Source organism: Benincasa hispida, chromosome 8 (genome assembly GCF_009727055.1).
Source record: "Benincasa hispida cultivar B227 chromosome 8, ASM972705v1, whole genome shotgun sequence".
In the NCBI taxonomy this organism is placed as follows: domain Eukaryota; kingdom Viridiplantae; phylum Streptophyta; class Magnoliopsida; order Cucurbitales; family Cucurbitaceae; genus Benincasa; species Benincasa hispida.
Window position 1 is genome coordinate 55,229,757 of NC_052356.1, and position 20,921 is coordinate 55,250,677.

Genomic DNA, 20,921 nt, shown 5'->3' on the forward strand with positions numbered 1-20,921 from the left:
AAAATTTAAGTAAATCTTCCAAATCAGGCCTTGAAATGAAAAAGAAGATAATTACTTTTTGTCAATTACTTTCTTTTAGTATTTGATTATGTAGGGCCATGAATATTTTAACAAAAATATACAATTTTTAACTATATTTTATCTTTCACAAACATTTATATTTTAAGATAAAAATCTGAACTCTCAGCAACTTTTATTAATAAATAAAATAATCTTAAAATTATTATTATCTTTTGGACTATTTTCAAATTAAAAAAAAAAAAAATCAGTCAACTTATTAACAAATATAGCTAAATTTCACTAGGACAATGGTAGACTGCGACAAAAATCTATCAATGTCAGTAATAAAAGTCTATCGTGATTTATTGCGGATAGATAATGACATTTTGTTATATTTGAAAATATTTTAAGTAGTTTTATTACTTAAAACAATTACTTTTATCTTTTATAGTTTTCAAAGCATGATTTGTCATTTGTGTCTTGAAAACACTCTTAAAGAGTAAGTAACAAAACAATGAAGTTAATGAAATTTTTGTACGAATATCCCAAATTTTGTTGCGTTAATATATAATAACTCGATTTTGAAAACTAGCTTTTTATTTATGTCAAAAAGCACTTAGATCACAGTTGTTGGCTACTTTTATCGTTCTCGCTCACACTCCTCCCTCAATCCCTAGCTTTTGTTTATTTTCCTCCTCATCAAACACTGGAAGTACATCAAATCTCTGCATTCCTATCTCAAATCCTCACTTGTGATAAACGGTCAAGCAAGAGCGAGAAGAGGGAGGGAAGAAGTTGAGTATGGGGGGGGGGGGGGGGGGGGGAAAGAGAGAAGTAGCAAGTTCGATCTAAATGGTATAAGTTCGATCTAAATGGTATATGACATACGTAGGTAAAAAGTTAGTGTTTGTTGTTTTGAGATTCATATCATTTGACATTAATGCAACACAAACTAGTAGGCGAAAGTAGTCCTTGTCAGCTTAATTTTAAAAAATTAAAAAACTAAGACCTTGTTCAATACACATGGTTTGAGAATTTAAGCTTCCAAACACTACCTTTCTATATATATAGAATAGGAGATAATTTTCCACAAAAAAAATGATCCCATGAGTAATATTGAGAGGGTGACGAGTGAAATGGAGTTCGAAGACGAAAAGCCATTCTCCGCAAGAAAATGATATGAATAGCCTAAAATGGGAGGCTCAAATGAAATTTGACTTAGTTTTTGGAAATAAATCCCTTTTTGGTCTTTTGCTTACATCATCCCAATGTGAAATTACAAAAATCATCTAGACTCCTTCTTTTGTTTCTCAATTCAAATCATCCTTTCGATCTACACTTCTTTTTTTAAAAATCTCTTGGTTTGCAACTTCGTCAATCTTCTGCAACTTGTTCTTTTTCTTCCATCGTCTTTTTTTCCTTGTTCCTCTCTCTAAAATCAAAGATGGAAGCTAGTGCATTAAGACTAAAGAATGAGGCGGAAAAATTCGAAGGGAGTGTGAAGCAGATTTGATAAGGAAAAAATCGAAGCAAAATGAAGGAACAAATAGCGAGAGGAAGAAACAAGATGCATGTTCGCTATTCGATTAATCGAGCATGTTGGTAAGGTAAATAGGTAATTCTACTACACAATAGAATGACCAAATTTCATTTGATTCCAAAGAGTGGGCCAAGTTAACCGCATTTACATTTGCAATGCAATAAAAATTAATTTATGATTGTAAGACTTAGAGATCCCTCTCTCTCTCTCTCTCCCCTCCTTTTCCTGTGTGTGTGTGTGTGAACTGTAAACGTGATTACCAGAATCAGAGCAGAGCGGCACTAAATGCAATTCACTCTCTTCCAACCAATCACTCTGCCTTTTTCTTTTTACTTGTCTTCCCTCTTTCTTTCTCCTATCTCCCACTTTCCAATCCTCTTCTTCCTCTAAACCCTGCAATGTTTCTGAGCCTTCTCTGTCCCTGAATCCCCCCATCTCTGCTCTCTCCAAACCCATCTTCTTCGAAATGGGTTGCTGTGTCAGTACTACTAGAGCTTCTAATTCTTCCTCTTCACCCCACCACTCTAGATCTACCTATTCCCATCCCAAACTCAATCGCGTTGGAAACAGAGCACCCCCTCCACTCGAAGAAGAGTCTGTCAAAGAGGTTCTCTCTGAAACTCCCAAACCCAGACCTACGCCGATTGGGGAGAGGAATCCCGACGAATCTGCCTCCGGGAAGGTCAATGGGAGGATCCACATTCATCCCACAGAAGAAATTTCTGAGGTTTCTGATGTTTGCAGCTTTAGCGAAACCCTATCTACTACGACTGTAACAGAGAAGTTGGATGATTTCGAAGAGATACGTCAGAGGATTTGCAGATCTCCGGCCAAATTGGCTAAAAACCGGTCACCCTCAGATGATTGGGTTCCTAGGAGGGATAGAATGGTGGGTAAATCGCCAACGCGAAAATCCGATCAGTCGCCCAGCCGGTTAAACGGCGGCGCTGGAACTGTGAAGTTGGTGCAAAGCAGAGATATGGGGCAGGGACTCACAAGGCGAAGTCCGAGGCCAGAGCCACACCTGCAGAATAGAACTGAGAATGCGTATCGGAGGTCAAGATCCCCTGCTTATACCCGAACCGACAGCGGAGCCTCCAGAACAGCCGCTGGCCGAAGCCCATCTGTCCGGAGGTCCGGAATGTCGCCGGGAAGGGAAGCAACCGCCGGAAGAGACTATTACCGGAAAGAAGCAGGGCAATCTCAGGCTATAGAGAACGCGACGATAGAGGGAAAATGGCGGACAACAAATGAGTCCCTCGATAACCCACTTGTTTCATTGGAATGCTTCATCTTCCTCTGAAAGATGAGAGAATATTCCGGGCGCATATTACGTCCCAGTTCGCCGGACCGACGAGTGGCATTCAAATTTCTTGTACTCTGTTTTACGTCTTCATTTACGGTGTGATTCCTATTCTTGGTCTGGAAATTGTAGTAAGTTGTAAATAATGAATGTCTGATAGGTCAATTTAGGAAACAGACCGTATTTGGCACAGCTGGGTAGGCGAAGTCTCTCTGTTTTCTCTGAAAGTAAATCTTTTGCCATACTGGTACAAAGATTGCATTTTCTTTACTCTCTCTCTCTTATTCAGTATCGTATTTTTGGTGTACTCACTAATCTTCGAAAATGGAAATTAAAGATATGGTTAGTACTAATTCTACACTAAAATGATTAGAGACGTCATCCCAATTGAATGAGCTCTGTTTTTTATGGTACAAACAGTCAGGTTCTTCAGAGTTCAGACCCAGACTCTTACACCTGCTTAGACAAAAAGGATGGAAGAAAGAAAGAAAAAATGAAAATAAATTATGAGACAGTCCACCAGATGATTTCTGAAACGAAGACTGATTTAGATCAGAGGAAGAGTGGAGACGAAGGATCGATCACCATCACCAACTTTCTTTCTTCAGCATTGGTAATAACAACTCTCTTACAATTGCTTCCAACTTTTGCTTTCTGTGTATTAACTGACAAAAAGAACAGAACGAGTCCAAAGCTTGGGAATTTAGAGAAGCTCCATGACAACAAATGAAGACTATTGCAGCTGAAAGTTGAACTAAAATGAGAAGTTAAACCGTTGGGGGCAATCTATGTTGCTCCATATTCATGCAATATTGAATCAATGTATATTATATTATGGATATATGCTGTCTTTTTCTTGCTGACGGAGTATCAATTATTGTGGAGTGTTGTGAATTCTTGACCTTTTTAGCAGGGGCAGAATTTCCTTGAGTTTGGAACTTTGGAGTCAAAAACCATAAAAAAATAGATCTATGTGCCATTTCCCAACACTCTTGGATGAACTTCTTGTAACTTTGCCTAAAACCAACTTCAACAGCATATTATTTTGATATTATCATTGTGTGGAATGGAAGAACGAAGTTTTCGACTGATTTCAGTAGAAACAGGTTTGATAAACATTGTAAACAGAAGAAACAAAATATGCATTTCATATATATCTAGACAGTTAAAGTTCGCCTACACGTGGGTACCATTTACCATTGCACAATTCCTCACAAACAGAAATTTCTATATGATTGCTGAGGCTTCAAGCCAAATCTGAAGAGCCAAAAGAGAGAGAAAAGCTTAACCTTGTGGAAGGCATAAAAATGTAAAACTTGCTATCTTGAAGAAGGCAATGTAGTCGGATGAGGTAAAGCAAGGTGGGCCGTGAGGTGAGCGTATGTACAGAATAAGAACCTCTGGAAATGGGGGAAAAAACAGCCTCAACTACGGTACCTTTCTGACTACTGGGTTTTGGAGATTAGTTTTGCTTGAATCAATCGTAACGCAGATTTGTTACGGAACAGACCTCTTTTCCATCTTTGGTTTTCTTTGATTTCATCAGGAACCTGAGTTTTCAGTGAAATGGGAACTTGTGGTGGCATTGGATATGTCATTGTGTTGATGTTGTGGCCATGGGATGCGTTCGGGGGGACATGGGACGGGTGCCGGGCGGGCAATGTATGTAGGAATATGATCTCCAGGCATTAGCACTGAAACTCCACAGGAATACACAGTCATCTGTATATAAACGAAACAAAAATGTTGGATGGCTGAAGAGTGTAAAAAGCATCCACAATTGTCGAAGAACAAAATTGATATGGCAATAGAATTAACCAGTAATCAACTCTACTAGCAGATGATACAAAAAGCCAAGGACTTAACAAGTTCAAGAGGATAGGACAAGGCCAAGATATCATAAGCCAGCCAGCAGTATAAACAAACACAATATATTAGACAATCAGAACGGTAAAATGAAAAAATAAGCTTGGAAAACATAAAATTAGATCCTCTAATTGTTTCTGAATAAATCAATTAATAATTATTTCGAACTGGCATACATAATACTTGTACTACAGGAGCTTGGTCGGTTAGGTCATGACATACAGCAAAAATAGAAGTGTTTAAGATGCCAAAACGAGCATCCTTCCATTGCAAATTTTTCACAGTATAAGACAGTAAAACCTAGTGTTCTCAATTATAAAAATAAGGGTCACTGCACAGAAGTGCAATAACTTTCATGAGCTATTGCTGCTTTTCCTCTGCAAAACAAATGGACAACTCTTCTCACACTGTAAACGGGCAGGCACTGACTTTGTCACTTAGAATCAGCTGTTGAGTGAAACCAGCATGTCTTGAGATCTTCCGATATTACAGTGAATGTATCATAGAAATAACACAACCGCTTAACAGTTAAAGAAGCAATCTATGCTGAAATTTCTGCAGGATGTTACCATTTCATTGCTGCATTTCTTTGCAAGGACAGGCAGATTATGGATAGTAGATAGGTATGTGAGAGTACTAGTTAGGGGCGTGTAGGTAAGATTAGTGGGATATTAGTAAGGGGTATTATGGGCAATCAACTAGTGGTGTCTTGGTTATAAATAAGAGGAGTTGGACACCTTAGGGGGTGGGGGATCATTTTGGTAGGAATTTCTATTGTTAGAATTAGGGAAAAAGATAGCTATCTCAAAAGGGCATGAAATTATAATTTCTTCAAAGAATAGCAATATGGTTATCTTTAGTGTTTACTTGTATTTTCGGTGTTAAGATACCTAACAAGGTAGTGGAAAACCTTGTTATACTAAATGATCTCAAGTTTGCACCTACAAGGGTGCAGAGAACCAGAACTTTTGGCTTTTGATAGGAACTACGAATTGAAATTGAAATTAACTGAAAATGGCAGTGATACAAGAAAGGAAAATGAAAAGACACTAAGCACTTAAAGAGGCCTGGATTCTCCCAAAATCAAAATTGCTATCCAAATTCTAACTACCTCCCAAATTCCCAAACTCACTCTATTTATAGCCACTCAACTCTTACAACTTGTATATAATTATACATATGCCCTTGTTAATATCCCTACCATGTACCACTAGTATTCCCAACAACTTTGCACATACAAGTATCAGTCAATTAGACAGGACAACTAGGCAGGCCTGATATGTTTTTTTGTAGAATGCAAGGTGCAGCCAAAGATTAAAGATGTGCCACATGATAATAAATATGAAATATATCTTATCAGCAAGGTCTGGACATAAATTCTTGACATTGTTTCAACCAGCAATTCTCCACTGCTAAATTTGGTTGTATTTTCCGTCTCATATAGACTATTCTTCGTCTGATAAATTTGATCGTATAAGAATACCAGTGACTCAAGGGGGGAAAGTGATTACATGGTCATGACAGACGCAAGGGGCACGTGGGATATAAGGCATTGAGATTGACTTGATGAGTAAGTTGGTGGGGCAAACCATCAGACGCACTTGGCCGAAAGTAGCAAAACAAGAAGTGACAATTAAACGAACAACTACCAGGTCCATGCCTAGAATCCATAATTAGAGGATAAAACCGTCCTGTGATAATGAGATTGCTTATTTTGAAATAGAAGAGAATTCTAAAGAGTAAATAACAAATTATATCGCCACTGGCCTGTCCCCACCACCCCCTTATGGAGTTGAAGAAAGATAAGGCTGATAAAACTCAGTGCACATAAGCAATACTACAGAACTCAGGGAGAAGGCAAGAAGAACTACCAGCTAATCTTGAAGTTTCCAAACGAATTTGAAGCATATGAAACAAATAGGATAAAACTGCAAGGTACCCTTTGGATTTTAATTAGGGGAAAAAGGTAATAGATAGAAACAGAACAAGTTGTTCTAATACCAAGTCCCAGAACATGGGTTGTCCCACTTAACCATTACAGGAATAGAAATTTTCATTTAGACTTGAAGACTTCATGAACTTTGATCAACAACAGAGAGAGAGAGAGGAATGTCAAAGAAAGGCCCTCGGTTTAAAATTATGCGAAACAGAGACAGCAACAAATGAACAAATTCCAAGTATCTAAACACAGACAGCTCAAAATCTAACGTACAGAAATTCGGCATCAGTGAGCAAGAAGCAACACAAAATTAGGTGAGACAGAAACAGATATCTAAACTAAACCCAAAACAAAACAGCAAAAACCAACAGTCCAGGCAAGAGAACTCAAAACAAAACAGCAAAAACCAAAAATCCCAGAGGAAATAGAAAGTAGTAAAGAACAAATTGGGCGAACTCACTTTGGGTGATGGGTGAGCAGGCTTTCCAGCAAACCCCATCTGAGCCTCGGGGTCAAGTTGGGTCGGACCGCCGGCGTGAGAGAAAGCTGAGGGAGCGGGTCGCAGAAACCTTTCAAAGATGGCCATGAGCAAGAACATTGAGACGAGAATGGCAGTAGCAACAAACCCAAAAGAGACTGCATCAACGGAGTTGTCGAAATGCCTCCAGTGGTCCTCTCTCTGGACTTCTAGAGGAGCCCCAATTGGGGACCATCCATAGCCTTCTTCACCCATATTATAACCGTACAGTTTCAGAGGAATTTTCCCATTTGGGTATAGCTAGTTTTGTAGCTCATGGCAGTTTAATTAGGAAGAAGACGAAGTGGAAGGAAGAGTTCTGGGAGTGGTTAGTTAAAGCTTTTCGCTGCTATCAAAAACTTGAGCAGGTACCGAACTTGTAATATAGGCCCCAAACAGAGAGAGAGAGAGAGAGAGAGATTGAAGATGTGGGCTACCATTAGCATCCACAACAAAAATTGCAGAGGGTTTACTGGAAGGTGAAAAGGGGGCTTTGGAATTTGGATTGCTTTGTTTGGGAATTTCGAATTGCATTGTCGCTTTTGGAAAATGGTTGTTTTCTTTTTAGTTTTGCCCTGAAAATTTCGCAAGTTTCAGATTCCATTTGACTTTTCCACCATTTTACAGTTTCACCATTTCCAAAAACCAAAGCTACAGAGTCGTATTGTAAACTGTAAAGTATCCAACTCTTTGCCATTGCACGTACGGAGAAGATGATTGATGGATCAAAATGGAAAAAATAAGGCTACCTTTCCAAAACCACCAAATTTGTTTTTGGCGTCATCTTCACTTTTTATGATTCTTGTGCGTTGATTATGACTTCTTTCACCTCCTCTTTGTACAAAACGTTAAACAAATTTAGTACGGTGAAAGAGATTATGACTTAACTAATATCTTATGCGTTAGCTATTCAAATTCTTCAAACTTAAAACTCAAAGAAAGAAAGAAAAAGACAAACTCAAAATTCAATTTTGAGATTACAATTGTAATTTAACTATAGTAAATATCTTGGTTGTGATTCTTTTTTTTTTTTTTTTTTTATAAATATATTTCAAGACATAAAAATATCTCGAAGACAAATAATTTACTATAGTTAAATTATTAGCGGTAAAATTGGCCTTGACCACGGAGTTAGAGGTCAAGTATACCAAATTGAGAAATAAACTTTCTTTACTTTTTTCGGGTATAGAAAATCCTTTGAATTTTGAATCGATAGTAACTATAAACTTTCAAAAGTTCCATTTTGAGACAGTTTTTAAACAAAAAACGACGATAAAATTGTTCATATAATTTTTGTTACATTGTATATCAAAAGATAAAGTTCATGTCAATTATGTTGAACATAGCTATTTTGATGGATATGGTCATACTTACAATTACATTTATGGATTGTCACTCATCTAACTCCCATGGAGAATTGAACATGAAATATTCTACAAATTTTCTCGAGTGTTTTTTTTATTGTATTTGTTGATTTTGTTCAACTATAATATTTATTATAATTCCTAATAGTAAACATATTTTGAGTGCTTTTGAAAAGTAATGGTGAATGGAATTTTTAAAAGTTGATGGTATAATTGAAATGAAGGCAACTATTATTTAAAATTTAACCCATGCTTAACATCCATTATTGAGATGGAGGAAATGTCAATAAATTATTAAATGAATGGTTCCTCCATAGGACAACATATTGGCTGTAAAATGGGCCAACATTTTGCCTTTTCTGGTCTCATTGTTGCATTTGCACCCACAGGGCCCAGCCCAACAACTTCACCCCCCCCCCCCCCCCCCACCCTCGGCCATCCAATTCCCATTGAACCCCTTTATTTCTCATCAAAATTACACAAACTGCCATTCCATTTCCAATTTTATATACTTCGTATCCCTACAAAATTAAAAATTAAAAAGCACTAGATCCGACCCACCTTGTTTGATGACCGAATCCCATCAAACCGGACCCACTTACCCACATGCGCCGTGTCGGGTCATATGACCGGGCCGAAAGTCTCATTTTTCTAATGTTATCCAATTAAAACCCGCCACGTGGATGATGTAAATAAAAAAATTTAATAAAAAGAGAACAGTGGGCCCAGAAAAAGGACTGCACTGACCGGACATGTCAACTTCTGGTGTTGGGCTTTTCCGACCGAAGCCGAACATGTGGAGCATCCAATTCCTTCCTTGAGATTGTCGTGTAAAAACAATCAACGCTTCAGATCTCACCGTCTGGTTAAGAATACATCTTAGCCATTGAGACAGTCAAACTTCCATCATGGGTTAAATTTTCCGCGTGCGTGTGGAGTTAAGCATCGCACGTGTGATCACGTCTTGGAGTGCAAAAATAATAATATAATAATAATAATCAAAGCTGGTAATTTTAATTTTCTTCATTGGTCCATCCCTGTCCTTTAGGGGCCATGCAAATTTAAGGGGGAGTGAGTACTGAGTGAGACAATAATGTAATTTCCAGTTAAAAAATAAAAAACCTTTGGTCAATTATTGAATATGCCTTATATGTATTACATAAAAACTTTGTATTATAAAATTTATAATATCTCATCATTGCTTAAAGCCAAACACCCTCTTTTTATCTTGTTATCTTTTGATTTCCTTTTGGTGCAAAACACAAAATAGACAACTTTTAATCATAGATAAAGTATATCTAAGTTTGGTCCTTTTTCTTTTTAGTACCCAAAGGACGGGTTTCTATTTCTTTCGAGTTATTGATTTTAAATTCAATGTTTCTCGTACGTTCGAAATTTCGAAATTACTATTTGAGATGGAATAGCGATGGTGAATAAAGGTGGAGAAAGAAAGAAGAGGAAAATGAGGATAAATAATAATAATAATTGAGGGGGTGTATGGTTATGGTAGAACTTGTTTGCATTAATATTTGTTTGGGTGCAGGGAGAGTGAGGGACAGTTCGTTATTTATTTATTTATTTAAAATTTCCCTGCTTTTGATAGGATGGGCCCACGCCAGGCCTACCTGTTACGAAATTGGGCTCCCTACAAGGAGCAGCCCTATAACCTATGGGCTTACTCCATTTCACTTTGAGTGTACGAAAAGCCTTCCATGGGACCCATTCAATCCCCTGTCTATGGCCCACCCTAGATATGCTCCAATAATAATTTTAGAGGTCGTCTAACACGGTGAGTTGGATTCTAAAGTCTAAAGTTAATATTTTAGATTAGTAATTCTGTGTTTGGAATGTATAGTTGTTTAGTCTAGAATTAAGAAACATTAAAGGTGGGTAGAAAGAAAGAGAGGAAGATATAGTTTTTCTCGATAAATGTGCAAACTCCAATAGTAAACACGGTTAAAGTTGACACCTACTTCAACAGTGTTAACACCGACTTATAAAGTCGATGAACCGAATACTCCCTTAGTTATTAGGGAGGTTAGATTATAGTTCTTGTACTTTTAAGTTTGTTTAATTTTAGTCTTTGTATTTTCAAATGTTTTAGTCCATGTACTTTTAAAAAATCTTAAATTTGAACATTTGAAAGTATATAGACTAAAATTGAAAAACTTCTAGTATAGGAACCAAAATGATGTTTTAACCTATTAGGGAAAAAAATATATCATTTTGGTCTCTAAGTTCTGAATTTAGTTTTCATTTGGTCTCCAGGTTTCAAAATGTTATATTTTGTTCACGAGTTTTGATTTTAATTTTCATTTGGTACTTTTTGTTTCAAAATTTTACATTTTTATCCTTGATTTTTTTATTTTAATTTTCATTTAGGTTTCAATATTTTTCACTTTTACCTCTCAAATTTGTACTAAAGTTAAATATTCACTTTAGCATTTGCCGTTAACTTTTAGTTAACTAATTAAAAATAATTGTGGTGGGGAATTTTTCAATTGATTTAAAGGTTGATAAAAAATAAAGAAAAAGTATAATAAATTTAAATCTTTTAAATTAATCAATAGATACTAACACCAAGATCTGAGAGTGAGTATTTAATGAAACATGAAGGTAAAAAAAGGTAAATCTTGAAGCTCTAAGAATCAAATTGAGAAGGAACTCAAAACTCAAAAGTAGAAATATAATATTTTGAAACATGTTAGAGCAGAAAATGAAAATGAAAAAGGAAAAGGAAAGGTGAAAGAAGAGGAAGGTGAGTCACTACCATTCTATTGAGAATTGGTTTTGCTCTCCTCTAATCAAACAATGTCAAGTGTGATATTCTTATTCTTTTATATTATTATGTAACCATATTAGGAAAATGAGTGTATAAAAGAAATAGGGATGTAGCTATTATTACTCATTCAATACAAAAAAGTCGAAAAGAAGAAGTCCAAAGGACTCTCAAAAACAAAAAAAAACTCTTCATCTTCAACTTGGTATCAAAGTCCCATGGCCAACGCCACACTCACTGAAAATTCCTCCATCGCCGAACCAGTAAAGTTCACCACACCATCCTTCAATCAGCTCCTGAATCAGCTCACCACCACAAAGCTAGAACGCGGGAACTTCATGCTGTGGAAGACGCTCGTGTTGCCCATCCTCCGAAGCTACAAGTTCGAAGGACATCTTTCAGAACAAATACTCTGCCCACCAATGTTTATTCAGAAAACCTCTAAAGCAACGTCCAACTCTCAAATGATAAGTGATGATAGAGTCAGCTTATCTGTTGAACGGTCACTGAATCCTTAATATGAAGCATGGCTAGCCATCAACCAACTCCTGCTAGGATGGCTGTACAACTCCATGGCTCTAGACGTAGCAGTTCAGCTCATGGGATACGAGAATGCAAAATAAATATGGCAAGCTATTCAGAAGCTATTTGGTGTTCAATCTCGAGCTGAAGAAGACTACCTAAGGCAGTTGTTCCAACAGACAAGAAAAGGTAGTTAGAAAATGAGTGAGTACCTTAAGTTGATGAAGATGCACTTCGACAACCTTGCAGGCAGGCAACCCTGTGTCGAGAGCTCTAATCTCACAAGTTCTCCTTGGCCTTGATGAAAAATACAACCTTGTTGTCGTAGGCATCCAAGGTAAACCAGGTATTTCTTGATTAGATATGCAATCCAAACTTCTTTCTTATGAAAAACGATTGGAACACCAAAATTCTATCAAAATACATAGCTCCTTTACACAACAACCTTCTGTCAATGTTAACATTTAATAGGAATACAAATGGAGGGAAGCCACATTTCAATCCCTCATTCAATGGGAATAGGTAGCAAGAGAACAGCTCCAAAGGAAACAACTCTAGTCATAATCCATTCAATGGACAAGGGGGCGGCCGAGGTTGAGGAAGAGGTCGAAATAACAACTCAAACAGACCAACACGTCAAGTTTGTGGAAAGTACGATCACTCAAGCCTGGTATGCTATCATCAGTTTGACAAGGAATACTCTTAGAGTGTTGGACAAGCCAGAGGAAATCATGGGTCAGTTGGCCCCAACAACAATGTTGCCGCCATGTTCACGCACGATCGCCCAGACGACAAGCCAAAAGAAAGACAACACGATCCCTGAGGCATCATCGCTCATAATAATTGCGCAGGTCAAAGACACAACGATCGCAGAGAGTTCATCAACCAGACAAATCGGTGCAAGCTCATCGCACAGAACGATCACTACAATAAAGAACCCCAGATCGTTGACATTCCATCATCCAACACGATCGTCCAGGTGATAACCCCTCCCATAACTACTCCTATAACTGAGTTCTTAATCTCGAGCCTTCAACCCATACTTAATACCCTGCCTCAATCACAGTCCTTCCTCCAAGTAAATCCAACACCAACATTTACTCCCGACCATGCTCCAAACTCCACAAACCAGACAACCTCACCAGGATCTGTATCTGACCACAACCCAAATCTCTCCCCGACGGTGAGCCCAACCCATCTCTCACCGGTGCCCCTACCTCAAACCAATTCAGACCTACATAACAGTCTCATTATACCACATATATCACATCCTACTCATACTTCAACCTCTACCACCCTACCAAAGCCCACTATCTCCACCCGCCCCTCACCTGTTCCCACTCATCTGATGGTAACATGACCCAAAGTTGGCATATTTAAACCCAAAGTCTGGATAACAAGCAAAAGCACCGATTGATCCTAAACAGAGCCCACAAGAATCATAGCTGCACTTGCAACTCCTCAATGGAAAAAAGAGATGGACGAGGAATACATGACTCTCATGAAAAACAAGACCTAGACACTAGTTCCCCCTATCTCGGTCTCAAAATATAGTTGGGAACAAATGGTTATTTCGACTCAAGAGGAACATGGATGACACAATACAGAGATACAAGACCCGACTAATTGCAAAGGGCTTTCATCAACATCATGGAGTCGACTTCTTCGAGACATTTAGCCTGGTAATGAAGTCTTTCACAATCCGAGTAGTCATCAGTGCTGCTATGTCACACGGCTGGACTCTAAGGCAACTTGACTTTAACAATGTGTTCTTAAATGGAAAACTAACTGAGGATGTATATATGTGTCAACCACCAGGGTATGTCAGCTCTCAATACTCGAACCATGTCTGCAAATTAGAAAAAGCCATCTATGGCCTGAAACAAGCACCACGAGCCTGGAATACAACCCTCAGTTCTGTTCTTACAAAATGAGGATTCTATCAGTCTAGATTAAATACCTCATTATTCATCTACCGCACGAAAGGCTCTGTCATATTCTTACTTGTTTATGTCGACGACGTCATTATCACAGGTAACAACTCTCAATTAACAGAGCAACTTATAGAAACTCTTGATATACAGTTTGCATTGAAGAACTTGGGTCAACTTCGATATTTTCTGGGAATACAAGTTCATTATCTAGACTCTGGCCTACTGATCAACCAATCGAAATATGTGGATGAACTACTACATAAACTTCATATGATAGATGTGAAACCAATGCTTTCGCCAACTGTCCAAGGTAGGAAATTGTCAAAGACTGATGGACAGCCCCTCTCTGAACCTTATATATATCGAAGCACCATCAGTGCCCTTCAGTACTTAACTCATACACGACCGAACATCACCTAGGCTGTCAACCAACTGAGGTAATTTCTTCAAACTCCAATTAATGTCCATTGGCAGGCAGCTAAGAGAGTTCTTCGATACATCAACGACACAAAGCATTATGGACTCTACTTTCAACCAAGCCCAAATCTAAATATCTCTACCTATTCCAATTCTGATTGGGCATCCAATCTTGATGACAGGAAATTAGTGACTGCCTAATGTACTTTTGTAGGAAATAACATTGTATCATGGTCCTTGAGGAAGCAAGTGGTGGTTGCACGGTCGAGTATAGAGTCTGAATACAGGGCACTTGCTCATGCTATATCCGAAGTCCTCTGGCTTCAACAATTACTAGGTGAGATGGGGTTACAGTCAAACAACCGACACACCATATGGTGTGATAATCTAGGGGCAGGAGCCTTAGCTGCCAATCCGGTGTTTCACTCTAGAACTAAGCATGTAGAAATTAATCTTCACTTTATCAGGGATCATGTTCTAAAAGGTAACATCACTATTCGATACATACCTTCCGCAGACCAACTAGCTGATTGCCTCACCAAACCACTCAACACCTCACACTTCTATACATTACGATCCAAACTGGGAATACTTGAAGTACCTTCCAACTTGACGGGGGATGTTAGAGCAGAAAATGAAAATGAAAAAGAAAAGGAAAGGTGGAAGAAGAGGAAGGTGAGTTACCACCATTCTGTTGAGAATTGGTTTTGCTCTCCATCAATCAAACAATGTCATGTGTGATATTCTTATTCTTTTGTATTATTATGTAACCATATTAGGGTAATGAGTGTATAAAAGAAATAAGGATGTAGCTATTATTATTCATTCAATACAAAAAAGCCGAAAAGAAGAAGTCCAAAGGACTCTCAAAAACTCAAAAAAACTCTTCATCTTCAACTAAACCTAAAAACCAAATATAAATTAAAATCAAAACTCAGAGATAAAAAGTAAATTAAATGGGAACTAAATTTAAAATGTATAGATAAAAATTTATTTTTCCAATATACTATATATACCAAGACTAGCTAATTCTAAAATTTACAAATAAAAAGGTGTTTTTCCAATATATTATATGTACCAACACCATCTATCTTATTAACTTTTAATTTTAACTTGTAAATCCTTTTCCTTTTTTAAGAATAATTAAAAAGGAGCGGTGGAAAATTAGAATCGACACTTTGTTTTCTTTCTTTCTTTCTTTTATTATTATTTTTATATAAAGAATTGACACTTTGTTTAGCTCAATAATACAACTTTACAAATTAAACATTATTATAGACCATACCTATTAGTAACGTATAATGAGTTTTTAATACAAACAATTGTTTTTGGCTTTGGATAGAATTTAACAACAAAAAAGGGTACAAAATATTTGAAAGGTGTTTTTGATTGTTAATTTTGTAAGAGAATAGTTGAGAGGGAGGCAAGAAAGAAGCATATGATGATGATGAGTCAAATAGAAAAAAGTACCTAAAAAGAATAACCCATAAAATCCAAAAGAAAATGGGTTGGAAAATCCGTACGAACATATACATAGACAATGGCAAATTATGGAATCTAACTAAACATTCTCATTTTCTTTTCTCATACCCTAAACACGCCTCTACGTTATTACTTTATCGAGTTATGTTTATTGAGAAAGAAGAAGGAAAAAAAAATCTTATATTTATTTTAACAAATTGTAAAAATCATCGGTAGTAGTTATAATCACACCTTTTAACTTTTAACGATAAATTGAGTAATTGAACTTATACAAGTGTTAAAAATTAGACTCTCGTACTTATGATAATTGTAGAAATTAGATCCTTAAATGATAAAAACTTATTTGAAAATTTAATTTTCATCATGTTGGTTAAATAATAAGAATGAACAATCACTATATGAATATATTTTCACAAATTAAAAGTGTATTAATAAAGACTAATTTATTTTGAAAAAAGTCAACTACAAATTAATTGCGAAGATTAATTTTAAAATTTATTAAAATATGAATTAAAATTAGACATTCAAAATTATATAGACTAAACTAAAATGAAATTCAAATTACGATCTTTTTTTTTATCCTTATTTTGATTTCTCCTCGGATCCCATTATTATATGCTTTTCATTTAGTAAAAGTAGGAGGTTGAATTGCTTATGAATTGAACTATTCAATTTGGTCTTAAATTTTTTACATCACTCACATCTAAATCTCTATATACATCCATATTAAAAGATAATTGTTTGCTTTTCTCTCTTTTTAGAATTAAAAAGAAACAAAAAACTACGAAGTTTTGTAACATTTTCTTTCAATGTTTTTTCTATCTATAAAGCATACGAAATTTTCAATCAACAAACGAACTTTTCTTACTCAATAATATCATCAAATAATAGAAAGATGTCTTGACTTCCTACATTACGATCCTAAACAATCTCATCCCAATCAATTAATAACTCATTCGACTCACAAAATGTATATATATATGTGAAACTTAAAATTGAAAAAACAAAAAGTATGAAAAAAAAGGGGCTATATGAATGTGGATGAAGAAGGCATAATATTTAAAGGAAAGCTGTGACTTTAGAGGGAACAAAGAGCAGCCAACCCACGTGAAAGCACACAAAAACTCTCAAAATTTTCAAAGCTTGGAAGCTCTTTCTTTGGTTGGTTGCATCACAAAGTGAGTACCAAATGGATATTAAGTAATTTTAGAAAGGGCCCTCTCTTTTTTTCTATTATTAATTCCAAGCATTTCAAATCATTTGTTTTTGGCTCTTATCAACTTTAATTGATTGCCACTTTATGAATTGAATAATATATGCTACAATATGTAGTGGGTGTTCCGCAGTATGTTATGTTACTATAATTTCAAATACTCTAGCCTAAGATCATGTTCATTCCCACATTTTCTTTATAATGCTTTCATCTTTATAAAACAAACACTTCAATTTTTAGTGAAATTAAAGAAAATATATTGTTTTTGAAAAATACTTTTTGTTAATTTTAAAACATTTGTTTTTGTTGCTTGAATTTGACTAAAAATTTAAACATTTCTTAAGAGAGATAAAAATTATACTAAAGAAGTAGTAAGTAAATAAGCTTAAAATTTAACCTGGGGAATTAAAAATGAATGTGCGTTTAATAACCATTTAATTTTTTGTCTTTGCCTTTTTAAATCTAAGCTTATATAAATACTACTTCCATTTATAAGTTTTTTGGTTAGTTATTAATTTTTTTACCAATGTTTTAAAAACTATGTCAAGTTTTGAAAACTATAAAAGAAAGTTTTAATTTTTTTTTTTTTTTTTAAATTGTACTAAAAATGTAAGACAGGTGAGAACTATACCCAAAAAATTGGTTCCTAATGAAGCTGAATTTGATGCATTAGAAGAAGTCAACCTTTTCAATAGGAAATAGGTTTCTTTAGTTGAGATTGACATTCTCATTGAAGATATTTTTTCGTTGGGAACATTGTCAATATTATACATTTTTGTCACATCCCTCGATGGGTGAACAATCTGTTGGGTTTATTTCACTTCAATTAATGAAATGCCCACAATTAAGGCCCACTATAGCCATATTAGGTTTTGTTTAGCAGCCGTTTGGTGGAAAATGCATGCATATCGAGGAAAGCGTGAACGCAGTAGAAAAAATTAGAAAAGAACTCCAATTTGACCAACAACATTTTTCAGTCATTTGGGGATCAATTCGTGATTCGGTCGAGCTGAAATTTTGACCGAGGGTCTTCAATCTGGATAGTAGAGATTTCATTTGGAGCTACTTACAGTCAGATACAGTAGGTAGTTGGTTGTCACTTCAAGTGAGACGTTTCTAATTTTTTTCTTCTCTATTTGTTGTCGAGATTGTTAATCTTGAGATATATTTTGCGCATGCCTCTTTGTGCCTAGGGAGAACTCGTTATAACCCATTATTGATTATAGTGGTATTTTGACTTTGGTCCAGGGTTTTTTTACTCCTCACATTAAGGGGAGTTTCCACGTTAAAATTCCTCAAGCCCTTACTTGATTATTATTGTTGTTTCTAGTTGATTAGTATTCTATTAGATTCACACAAGAGTGGGATAATTAATCCAAAAGATATAATGTTTACCGCACCTAATCTTGCTCATTCTATTGTAGATTTGACTTCCTCTCAAGAATATTCTTTGATAAGGAAAGCTGTTTTTTTTTTTTTCCAAATGTTTTCTTCCCCTCATTGTTTGATTTGAAGTTTTAGGAGGTTCGGTTGTTTGGTGTGTTTGCCTTTTGTCTTCAAAGAAAAAAAAAAACCTAAAAATGAAGCGTTATCAAGTGGGACCAAAATCGTTATCAATGATGCCTCTTATATATATGTGTGTGTGGTTTTCGGCTATTTATTTAATTTTTATAATAAATTATCATTCTTGTAAGATTACTTAAACTCATGACATGATCTAACATTGGATTGGTCGACTTTTTAATAGATATAGCATAGTCTCTTCTATTAGACAACCTACAAATGGTCCAATTGGTCCAAAATCATTCTAAAACCTGTGAATGGTCCATATGATGTCCTTTATCCAGTAGAAATAAATGGGCCTTCGAATTGGGCCACTCGTTATTGACATAAGACCCATGATCCAATAAGTCTCAAGTGTTTGTTTTTTATTTTAATTTACTAAATACACAATGAATGAAAAGTTGATCTCTATTCCAGAAGAGCTCTGTGATTGATCTCAAGCAAATTTTAACCAAGGAGATAAGAAATTGAATGTATATACGTATATACATATATACATATATATACATAATCCGATAAAGCTTAAGTACAAATCTCTTCATGACTAAATCATTGAAGCTCACCACATATTGTTCAACACAGATTTTTTAACTGACACATTTAAGTTTAGGGCATGCTTTGATACTAATGTTAGGACAAAAAAAATATCTACATATGTTTACAATGGATATTGTCCACACTTCAACTTGGCAACTATGAACACAAGTTTTGATGATTTTGCTTTTGGGTCCCCTAGAAAGCCTTTCTCATACTAACGAAATTGTCCCTCATTTGTATTTTCCATGATCTTCTACTTAGCTAAAGTGGAAGTTTGGTTGCATTATCCTCATCAGCTGCCAAGCAAAAGATAGAGCTTGATAATGAAGCACAGAAAAAGGAAAGAGCGAAGTGATGAGTTAGAAAGGTGAAGAAGACGAGAAGAAAAGAAGGAGAAAAGGGTATGACAGAAAAGCCCCCACAAAGCTATCTAATCGAATTCCAGTGGTTCCTATTGCCTTTAGTTAGAGACAAAATAGTAAGGACTGAAAGAGGAAAAGAAAAAACAAAGAAATTGTTTTGAAACTGATAGATGAATGAGGAGTCACCCTTGCTCATTTATTGCTGCTAGCTCTTGTCTGTAGGGACAGTAAAATCTAACCCCTCAGCCTTATTCAATTCTATATGAACTACCACTCCCACTTCGGGATGCCAAAATAGAAATTAAGATTGGGAATGTTGCCACCCACTATTAATACCTCATTTCAACTGTTTCTCATTCTCCCTAATAAATGCACACATGGTAGCAAATTTATAAGAAAAAAGAAGGTACGATTCTGTTTAGTTTGTTATATAATCAGAAGTCTTCAATAATCTTTTCAGATATAAAAAGGAATCTAACTAAATATCAGGAGAGGAGTTTATTAATCATTTAAGAAGATGATAGATTCTTCTTCAACTTGATCAAGAGATCAGAACTATAGGAACTTGAGATCTACTCCTTTTAATTTTATAAACAAAGCTTATATTTACTACTTAATTTTAAATCTCTCCACCTATATTTATTTGAGTTATATTTGTTAAGTTGACAATCAAAGAAAATGTAAATAAACAGTTTATTAGTATAGGAGAAAATAAGATAAAACAGATCTAAACCGTGCTTGGAGCAGTTTATTATAGTAACCAATAGAGGAACAAGATTTATATATGGTACCTCTCTAAATTTGTGATTGATCATTTGGAACATCAGATAACAGATTCAAGGTACTCTAATACGTATATGCGAGTCTCAAATAATTTAAGAGTTAGATAGAAAAGAAAAGATGTATAATGATTATTTTTTCGTACCTAAAACAGTGCCGGACAATAATGTAAGAGGGGAAAAGAAGTTTTTTGGTTATAAGATGAATATTAGAAATCTAAATTAGTGTAGTTTAGTTTGAATGGCTAAGTATGTAATTGGCAAAAATGAGTGTATTATAAGAAACGGTAATTCCTAGGAGATTTTTAGTTAAATGTACATTTTCTTTATTTTTGGAGGGGAAAAAACCTAAAAAAAAAAAAGTCTTGAATTGAAGTCTAAGGAATCGGTGTAGATAGTTAGGATTCTGAAATGGCAATTAAAAAGAAAAATATGGTTTCCTATTATAATGGCTTAGAAATTACCGTTTCAAAGAGGTGCTTTATAGCAGCAGCAGCAGCCAGCAACAAATTCTGATAGTGATACGACATTTGAGAGGCTCTCTGCCCACTGCCCCCCTGCGCCAACCATGCCCTCTTTTTTCCCACCTCTCCCTTCTTGATGATAGATAGAATTTGAGGCTTCCAATGTGCAGCACTCTTTCAACCTAAATTCTCCATCCTTCCCCTCAACCCCACATACAAGCTTGCACTCTACTCTTGCCACTCTCTTCAAAACTGCAACCCATTTTTACTCAAAACACGTACATATAAATGCAGCAGCATCCTCTCCTCGGATCCAAGCAGCATAAGGGAGTGTTTCTTC

At 35.7% G+C, this 20,921-nt stretch overlaps 2 protein-coding genes across 3 annotated transcripts; one reads left to right on the top strand and one right to left on the bottom strand.

The window, feature by feature from the left end:
* The first annotated feature begins 1,291 nt into the window (after positions 1-1,291).
* On the top strand, positions 1,292-3,832 carry LOC120083387. 2 transcript variants are annotated; one of them, XM_039039130.1, is made up of 2 exons: positions 1,292-3,456; positions 3,525-3,832. In XM_039039130.1, exon 1 carries the CDS (start codon positions 2,007-2,009, stop codon positions 2,841-2,843), a length of 837 nt encoding a protein of 278 aa, XP_038895058.1. In that variant the 5' UTR covers positions 1,292-2,006; the 3' UTR covers positions 2,844-3,456; positions 3,525-3,832. The 2 variants fall into 2 exon arrangements, with proteins under 2 accessions (XP_038895058.1, XP_038895057.1); XM_039039129.1 differs by having other exon boundaries at positions 1,292-2,942; positions 3,264-3,832.
* A 182-nt stretch (positions 3,833-4,014) lies between these two features.
* On the bottom strand, positions 4,015-7,751 carry LOC120083388. Its single transcript, XM_039039131.1, has 2 exons — positions 7,109-7,751; positions 4,015-4,565 (listed from the first exon to the last, which is right to left on the bottom strand). Exons 1-2 carry the CDS (start codon positions 7,379-7,381, stop codon positions 4,386-4,388), a joined length of 453 nt encoding a protein of 150 aa, XP_038895059.1. The 5' UTR covers positions 7,382-7,751; the 3' UTR covers positions 4,015-4,385.
* Between the last annotated feature and the right edge of the window lie 13,170 nt (positions 7,752-20,921).